At 46.1% G+C, this 9435-nt stretch overlaps 1 protein-coding gene across 1 annotated transcript in view; it reads right to left on the bottom strand.

Moving 5' to 3' along the window:
- Nucleotides 1-3299: 3299 nt before the first annotated feature.
- The window catches only part of LOC306813498 (uncharacterized protein), a gene marked incomplete at its 5' end in the record, with an annotated part of 18430 nt that continues 12294 nt past the window's right edge, over nt 3300-9435 (bottom strand). The window contains 11 exons of the mRNA XM_079328968.1: nt 3300-3499; nt 4071-4209; nt 5141-5251; nt 5468-5608; nt 6074-6168; nt 6582-6720; nt 7225-7335; nt 7560-7712; nt 8158-8252; nt 8665-8803; nt 9308-9418. Of these exons, the coding sequence (XP_079185094.1) occupies nt 3411-3499; nt 4071-4209; nt 5141-5251; nt 5468-5608; nt 6074-6168; nt 6582-6720; nt 7225-7335; nt 7560-7712; nt 8158-8252; nt 8665-8803; nt 9308-9418 (1323 nt within the window). The 3' untranslated portion in view covers nt 3300-3410. The remainder of the gene's footprint in view (nt 3500-4070; nt 4210-5140; nt 5252-5467; nt 5609-6073; nt 6169-6581; nt 6721-7224; nt 7336-7559; nt 7713-8157; nt 8253-8664; nt 8804-9307; nt 9419-9435) is intronic.

Genomic DNA, 9435 nt, shown 5'->3' with positions numbered 1-9435 from the left:
GAGAGGCAGAAGCCCTTCTGAGGGATAAAGGGATGGGTTTGAATCAAAGTTTCAGTGTATAAGGAAGAAAAGCAGGCATACTCACAGGGAGATTCATCCTGACTGCAGAGCTGATGCCTTTGAAGGCAGAATAAATTATGTGAGCCTCCCACCTTTTATTTGTTTTCAGAATTAGGTGTGGAAGGGCTGAATGTTGCAATAAAATTATTTTGTCATTTGTTTCCCTGTCACTTGTCCCCGAAAATTATTTCCTGCTGTAACTGCATGATAAACATGGGGATTGTACTTTTGGAAATTTTGATCTTCTGGAGTCTGATGATTATGAGATAGGAATCTGCTGGTAGGCAAAAAAAAAAAAAAAAAAAATAGGTTTTATTGCCTCCTCCAGCAATGGTCTGTGTATGATGTGCTCTCCTGCTCAAGCATATTCCTGGTGCCATCGTGGTGTGAACTCTCATTGTGCTGCTCCTTGGAGCTTTTCTTGATGTTTCATTTCTGGAATAGATTAAAGGCGGTTTGGCTCTGTGGATTCCCAGCAGTGTTTCACTCAGTAAAGCATTAGCTCCAGCAGCCATGTTTTGAGGAATTATTGCTCATGGAGGTCAGATTAAAGGGGAGATGATTCCTGGCTCACAGAGGTTGGGAAGCTGCCAGAGATGTTGTGTCAGACTTTACATTCAGGCTTTACCCAGAGCTGCTTTTCATGACCAGGAACTCTTAGAGGGAAATGTGGGAGTGACAATGATTATATCAGGAATATTGGTTACATGACCCAGGCAGGGAACAAGGGATAATCACTCATCCCCTGACAGCCTTGGAACATTATCTACCAGTATCATAACCTGAGTAGAATGAGACCATTGTTACCAGCTTGGGATAGGCCAGGGTGGAAATCTCCTGGGGAGTCAGGACAATCCTGTCCTGACTCCATGAACAGCAGAGCTAAGGGAGCCCTCTGAGCTGCCCTGGACTGCAGTGGGCTCCACAAGCATCTTCCATGGGGTGGGATGTCTTCTGGAGCTTGCACAGCCTCAGGTCTGCAATACTCAAAAGAATATCTCTGAAGACTGGGCTGGTATCCCCCCTCCTCCAGACACAACCCTCACCCACTGAGAAATGCAAAGGCATCTGACCTCTTTGGTGAACTCAAGGGGAATTTTTAATAGGTGCTTTTGCACACATAGATACAGATGCAGACAGCTCTGGGCCTGTGTGTGTGCATGAGGAGTGATTAGGGTATAAATGTTGCTATCTAGAATCTATATTTCAGTCTTTGTTGTAATTGTAGTAAACCCTATTGAATCACCTTGTAAATGAGTCAGTGATTAAATATTCTTAAACCCATTGCACCCTCACCCTTTACAGCCCTGGACTCTGTGTCTGCCATTTGATTTTCCTTTGCAGGTTTCATCTATGCAGTAAACAATAGACTAACCCTTGCCAATGAATTCTGTTAACTTTTGTTTCACCAACTCATTTTGAAACACGCTTTGGCCAACACCAGTTATGGTGATTCTTTAAGTGACTGAAATCACAACACCCTGTTAGCTAGAGCAGAAGCCAGAAAACTGCCAAGAAAAGTAATCATAATCTGAAAGAAGCATTTGAAATTCACAACATTTGAACATTGTGACTGTTTATCTTGCATCAAATTATTTTCTGTCTTAAAATGATTCTGACTTCTAGTTTACTTTTTGTACAGGCTCAGCACTTTCTGCAGTAGGATCCAGCTGAAGAAGATTTAAGTATGCAGGATAATGTTATGATGATAAATTCATTTGTATTAACTGTTGTGAACAACTATTATCATGCAGACATTCCCTTGAACATAGAATTGGTCCAAACTTTCATTTTAAAGGATTTTGATGATAAGGATCTCAGTGCACATGGGGTTTCTCATGTGTCACACTCTCAGCAAACAGCTGAGCCCTAACTTTATGTGACTTGCTGAGACTGTGGCTTTGCCTCTGAGTTGTGAAGGAGAGAATATTGTCCTGTGGCGTGTCACGAGTGTGTCACCCCTGAACAGAGCACTTCTCTCTTTCACATTTTAGCAGGCATGTGCAGTTCCATCCCTGCCAGAAGGGAGATGTCTCCCCTGCAGTCCCCACCCCTTTGGCATTTTCACTTTGTGAGCCTTGCAAAAATCATTAAGAGTTTACTCAGTGCCAGGAAAAGCTCAAAACCATTTAAAAGCTGCCCAGCCTTAAGAGTTTTATGAGAAAGTTATAGATAAACTTACAGGAAACTTCATTTGGATGGTAGGCCAGGCCAGCTCTGCTGCTAATTGATGTGTACTCTTACTTTTTATACATAATGTCCCAAAGTCAAATCTGAAAATGGGTTTACCTTATTGGCAGGTGCCCTGTGTTCACAGAAGCATGACGAGTTTCCTGGGGAAGTGCTCTGATAAGAGGAGGCTTTGATACCTGCCTGATTGAATTCACTGCATACAGGGAAGGGAGAGAAAACTGCTCATGGTAAACTCAATGTGTTTCACAGGCACTTTTAACTGGGAACCAAGGATCATCAGAAGCACAGCCCAGATTCCCAGTAAACTTGTAGTGATTGATGCTCTGTGCCAGTGTGGCAAAGGACTCAGCCTGAAGTCGTGCCTCTAACCGAAAGCACCATTCAAACCAAGAGGGTGGTAATCTTGCTATGTGAAAAGTATTAAGTGAGTCCCCCAGAGGTTGGTTTTAAATTGTAGGAATTGCTGAGTTCTTTTTCTGACCTTCCTTCCCAAGCTCGTTCAAGACCTGCTTTCTGCTTGTCAGACATGGCCCTGAAGCTTTTAGATTCTCTTCAGGAGAGTAGCACCTGATTGTGGACTAAGGGCTGATTGGAGAAAGGGACCAGAAACTAGGGGTAGTAAAACACGTCATGGGGCATTTTATGTCCCCTGTTATTTAGGAAGTTGATTTTAATCTTTCTCAGAATTTGATATATAGAGCCATGGTCCTGGAGCCTTTGGTAATTTGGATTTGCTTTTGTGCTGTGCCTGTTCCAGGTTCCAGAAGCAGCACTCCCAGAGGAGTTCACTTCTAACTGTGAATTCCTTGTTTGTACCATACACACCCTGGGGATTGCCCAGCTCTCTGGCTGTACCTTGTGTTGGGAGCTGGCAATGAAAAGAGCATTTGAAGGGTTCAAATGGGGCAGAAAATAGACAATAAAAATATTTTTGTGGAGGGGTTCTTAGAAGAAAAAGGGTAGAGTAATGACAAACAATCTGGAGTTAATCCATAATGAAGGAATTTATTTGAAAGATGTCATCACCAGTTGATCTGTGCCAGCATCTAAATCCCCAATAACATCTCTAAAAGGAGATGTGAGGGAAGAATAGCATCAGGGTTTGCCTTGGGCAGCAGTTCAGAGCCTCTGTACTTGACTGAAGAAAGATAAGGTTTTCAGGCTTTGATATTGCCACCACAATAATTCAGGTCCACAAGTTTGAGGACATCAAGTGAGATACATGATCCCTGATTCAGCTGGGGTCCTATACAAACAACATTAAAAAAAAAGAAAAAAAAAAGAAGAGGCACTGGCTTAGATGCAGTTAAGTGGTCTGAGCATTTAATGACAGCTCTTAATACCTGGCACATATCACATGCCTTTTCAATCACATTGAGCCCTTTCAGCTGCCAAAGCAAGCTTCAAGCAAAGCAAGCAGTGAGTACGTGGAACTACTGCTAAGCCAGAATGTAACAGCTGGAGCATGAGCCACAGAGTGTTATCCAAAAGAGGGTTGGAAACAATCAGACTGCAGAAAGGCTTAGAAGATTTTGATGCTGCTTCAGGATTAACTCCTCAGAGTAAAAGAATTATTTGAATATGTTTCAAAAGAATATTGTTTTTGACCTAAATACAAGAACTTCTATGATTAAGAAACTGGCAGCATTTCAGCAGAATCTCATACATCTCTGTAATAGGGGCTGCTCTTCTACAGTGATGCATGTTTGTTGCTTACTTAATCTCAAGGTGGAAGAGCAGCAATTGTGCCTTAGTCATTCCCAAGGGGAAAGAAATGCCAGGTCACTTAGAGAGAGAATTCCCATGCTGGCACTCACCATGAGCTTCGTAAGCCATGTAGGTGGTGAGTCCACTGCACATGGAGAAGACATCTGCTCCGTAATTCCTCAGGTTGTTGACCAAGCCATTGGTGACAAAGGTGATCTTCTTGTTAGGTGTTCCAAAACCAATCTGGTTCTAAACAATAAAAACCAGCATTCAGCAAGTACAGTGCCAGGAGCTGTTTTCTGCTAGGCCTGTTCCTCTGGAATGATGACTAGTGGCTAGGTGTTTGAGTCCAACCTGTCTTTAGGGATGCCTTTTAATCCCCTGGGGGCTTTGGAACCACTAATAAGCCTTGAAGGAGCTCCAAAGGTAGAGGTTGTTCTAATGGAGTCAAGGTGCACGGAGCCTGAGGGGAAATGGCAGAGCAAGGAAAGCACTGAAGAGGAGATGTGGAGTGCGGCCGCTCTGTGGAGCCAGAGCTCCTTCCAGAGCATTTGCTCAGTTGCTGCTCTGGCCCCTCAGAGGCACCGGGCTGCAACGCTGGCAGGAGAAATCTCCTTTTGATTTCTGTGTGCCCTGCAGGTCTTCCTGCTTGTTTAAAGTGTGGGTGTTTTACAGACTCAGTTCTCAGATTTCAAGGGAAGCCAGTGTTTAGCAAAGTTAATACACTGAATGCTGAGATCATTTCTACAATGTCTGTGGATGGCTGAACTAAAGAAACATTGTAGATATCCTCTAAGTTTGAAAGTTTACTAAAATATTTTTTCTATAAAATTGAAATATTTGTTCTTCCTCAATTAGACATTGAAAATGTCTAGAAAAAAAAGTCAATTGAAATAATGATTTAAATAATTGTCCAAATTAATATATCTAATCTGAGATTTGGACTCAACATGGTGAATGTGGACTGAAGGCATCCAAATGAGGATACTGTAATTTTTGAAAGCTTTCAAATTAGGAACCTGAAAAATATCACAGAAAATATCCATGAAAATAACCATTAAAATGGGTTTTAATTTACCAGTTGGTTAAGAGAGTTTTGAAAAAAGCACTGTTTCAGGCAAAAAAATAGAATTACAAAGACATTACAATATTCTGAGTAACTGCTGGCTTTGAATCTTACCTTGTTCTCCGAAGCATATATGACGAGAGCATCAAAGCTGGGCATCACATTCCTGTTCATGGTGGAAATGTAGCACGTTCTCGCTTGCACCACTTTGGTTGCAATGATACCCTGTAAAACAAAACTTATTGAGAACACGCAGTTTGGTTTTCCACCTACAAAATGGGATAGCATCTGACTAACAAGAGTAACAAATGCTGAGTATCTCTGCCCCTAGTTGTGGACTCAGGATGGTCAGAATATAGAAACATGACCTGTCCCTGGGACAGCTCTACCAGGAGCCAGCTTCCCCAAAACGTTGTGAACAACCCCATCCCTACCACTCACCGTGTTATAATTCCAGATTGTTTTCCATGAGAACTGGTTGCTCCATTGCTCGAAAATCGCCACATGTGTTTGACCACTGACAGTCATATTTTGGTAAATACACCCACCAGAGGAATGGCAATTGTGATTCGTCTGCTGTGACTGGAAAGCCAAGGGAAAGAAGATGCTTTACCTCAGGAAAAAAAAAGTGATGTCCACAAAGTTTCAGAAAGATCAAAACGAAAATGCATAAACAGTTGCTGCCCCCAGGGAAGTGCCTGCCCTGCCCTCTGTCATTTCCAAAGGGCCCAGAATCAAGGCTCAGGAGTTGGGCAAAGGCTGTAAGAAATCTTTGGAAACCTTCAGTCAAACATTGCTGCACCTGACAGCTGTCATGTGGTGCCTTTAGAAGCTGATGCGTGCAAGAGCACGGGCCACGGTAAGCCATGATAAAGTCCTGGACGGAAACCGTTGCCGACCCGATGCTCTCCTTGACCATGTGCACCCCAAGAGGGAAGCTCTCAGGGAGGAGATGCCAGGCAAGAAGGGCATCAGGGTTGCCTTTGGGCAGCAGCTCTGAAGGCCCCCTATCTGGTTCAAGAAAGGTAAGGGCTAAGGTTTTCTCACCTGTCCATTGCCATTGCCATTGCCAGTGCAGTACTTCAGATCCACGACTCTCAGGACATTGAGTGTAATGCATGATCCCAGATTCACTTGGGGTGCTTGGAAAGCAAGGAAGGAAGAAACAAAACGCCATGAGCTAATGCCTAAGACCTTGGCCGCCATTCAAACCCTCAGCCAGCTCTGTCCTGAAGGACAGCTGTTCTTGGAAAGACCCTTTTTCTTGACTGGGCATTGCCGGGGAGCTCAGGGTGAGCTGAAACACTCGGGGCCCAAATTTAAGCTTCCCTAAGCTTCCCAGGAAGGAGCTGTAAGCGTTGGGATCGCGTCGTTTACTGCAACTGGGACACCACCCTGCTCCAGTGCCGAACTGCAAAGATGTTGAACCCTTGGTGCAGCTGCTGAAGCCCTCGGCGTGTGTGCGACTCAAGGTGGAAGAGCAGCCATTGTGCATTGGTCATTCCACCGCGGAAACCTATGCCAGGTCGCTTAGACCTCCTTTGCTGGCACTCACCGTGAACTTCGTAAGCCATGTAGGTGGTGAGTCCATTGCACATGGAGAAGACATCTGCTCCGTAATTCCTCAGGTTGTTGACCAAGCCATTGGCCACAAAGGTGATCTTCTTGGTAGGTCTTCCAAAACCGATCTGGTTCTGAACAACAAAAACCAGCATTCAGCAAGATCAGTGCCGGGATCTGGTTCCTGCTAGGCATATTCCCTTCGGGGAAGGGCTGTGGCACAGGGAGACGCTCCCTTGCGCCCCAAAGCAAAAGGAACTCTGGCCAAGAACAGCGGCACTGCAAAGTTCTGAGCTGAGCAATGCACTTCGATACTGAATAGTCTGCGTAGGACTTTGAGATCTTGGCAGGCCAAGAGAATCAAGACCCTTGAAGGGCTTCTCAGAAACAGGCTTTGCCCAGCAAGGTTCAGAGCTCAGCATCATCAGAGAAAGGGAAGAGGAGGAAGGCAATGGTGCTGCCTCCTTCTTCTTTCAGCAAAGCTTCCTTAGGGAAAAATTCTCAAGCCCCACTACTGGAGAGAGAAGGAAAATGGTGCCACTTCTGACACCCTCATCCTGCCAAGAAGGAAAAAGCACAGGAAGAAATGGGCCAATGAGCTCCAGGCTGAGGAACGTGCTTCTCCTGTGGAATCTTACCCTGCTCTCTTGTGCCAGGCGGGCCAGATTATTGAAGCTGGGCATCTCATTTTTGTTCATGATGGAAATGTAGCAAGTGTTCTGTTGCGTGACTTTGGTTGCAATGACGCCCTGTAAAACAAAAGGCTATTGAGTACTCACACTTCATTCTTTCAAGCCCTGGGATTGGAGAAAACCCTCTGTTCAAACAGGAACGAGTGCCCAAGAGTTCCTACCCAAAATCGTGCATTCAGCACGGTCAGAAAAAGGAAACCAACGCCACCCCTGGGCCAGCTCGACAAGGAGCCAGTCTCCTTGGAGGACACTTTGGAATGAGCCCCGTCCCTGCCACTCACCGTGTTGTAGTTCCAGATGGTTTTCCAGGAGCCACTGATGCTGTTTTGCTCAATGATTGCCACGCGCCACTGCATGTTGATGGTCACCATTTGGGACTGGCCACCAATGATGACTTGCGTGCCGTTGTCGAGGCCGCCGGGAAACTGAGGAATCTAAATTGCCAAGGAATAGAAGACATTTCACCTCTGAAGGGTAATAGAAAAATCCCTGCCTCAATGGAAGAAGAATTGCTGCCCCCAGGGAAGTGCCTGCCCTGCCCTCTGTCATTTCCAAAGGGCCCAGAATCAAGGCTCTGGAGTTGGGCAAAGGCCGTAAGAAATCTTTGGAAGCCTTCAGTCAAACATTGCTGCGTCTGACAGCTGTCATGTGGTGCCTTTAGAAGCTGATGCGTGCAAGAGCACTGGCCACAGTAAGCCACCATAAAGTCCTGGATGGAAACCGCTGCCGACCCGATGCTCTCCTTGACCATGTGCACCCCAAGAGGGAAGCTCTCAGGGAGGAGATGCCGGGCAAGAAGGGCATCAGGGTTGCCTTTGAGCAGCAGCTCTGAAGGCCCCCTATCTGGTTCAAGAAAGGTAAGGGCTAAGGTTTTCTCACCTGTCCATTGCCATTGCCATTGCCAGTGCAGTACTTCAGATCCACGACTCTCAGGACATTGAGTGTAATGCATGATCCCAGATTCACTTGGGGTGCTTGGAAAGCAAGGAAGGAAGAAACAAAACGCCATGAGCTAATGCCTAAGACCTTGGCCGCCATTCAAACCCTCAGCCAGCTCTGTCCTGAAGGACAGCTGTTCTTGGAAAGACCCTTTTTCTTGACTGGGCATTGCCGGGGAGCTCAGGGTGAGCTGAAACACTCGGGGCCCAAATTTAAGCTTCCCTAAGCTTCCCAGGAAGGAGCTGTAAGCGTTGGGATCGCGTCGTTTACTGCAACTGGGACACCACCCTGCTCCAGTGCCGAACTGCAAAGATGTTGAACCCTTGGTGCAGCTGCTGAAGCCCTCGGCGTGTGTGCGACTCAAGGTGGAAGAGCAGCCTTGTGCATTGGTCATTCCACCGCGGAAACCTATGCCAGGTCGCTTAGACCTCCTTTGCTGGCACTCACCGTGAACTTCGTAAGCCATGTAGGTGGTGAGTCCATTGCACATGGAGAAGACATCTGCTCCGTAATTCCTCAGGTTGTTGACCAAGCCATTGGCCACAAAGGTGATCTTCTTGGTAGGTCTTCCAAAACCGATCTGGTTCTGAACAACAAAAACCAGCATTCAGCAAGATCAGTGCCGGGATCTGGTTCCTGCTAGGCATATTCCCTTCGGGGAAGGGCTGTGGCACAGGGAGACGCTCCCTTGCGCCCCAAAGCAAAAGGAACTCTGGCCAAGAACAGCGGCACTGCAAAGTTCTGAGCTGAGCAATGCACTTCGATACTGAATAGTCTGCGTAGGACTTTGAGATCTTGGCAGGCCAAGAGAATCAAGACCCTTGAAGGGCTTCTCAGAAACAGGCTTTGCCCAGCAAGGTTCAGAGCTCAGCATCATCAGAGAAAGGGAAGAGGAGGAAGGCAATGGTGCTGCCTCCTTCTTCTTTCAGCAAAGCTTCCTTAGGGAAAAATTCTCAAGCCCCACTACTGGAGAGAGAAGGAAAATGGTGCCACTTCTGACACCCTCATCCTGCCAAGAAGGAAAAAGCACAGGAAGAAATGGGCCAATGAGCTCCAGGCTGAGGAACGTGCTTCTCCTGTGGAATCTTACCCTGCTCTCTTGTGCCAGGCGGGCCAGATTATTGAAGCTGGGCATCTCATTTTTGTTCATGATGGAAATGTAGCAAGTGTTCTGTTGCGTGACTTTGGTTGCAATGACGCCCTGTAAAACAAAAGGCT

The sequence above is a fragment of the Erithacus rubecula genome, assembly GCF_903797595.1.
Source record: "Erithacus rubecula genome assembly, chromosome: 29".
Taxonomy (NCBI): Eukaryota; Metazoa; Chordata; class Aves; order Passeriformes; family Muscicapidae; genus Erithacus; species Erithacus rubecula.
Note: the sequence above shows the minus strand (reverse complement) of the source record. Positions and strands in the feature narration are given on the sequence as shown.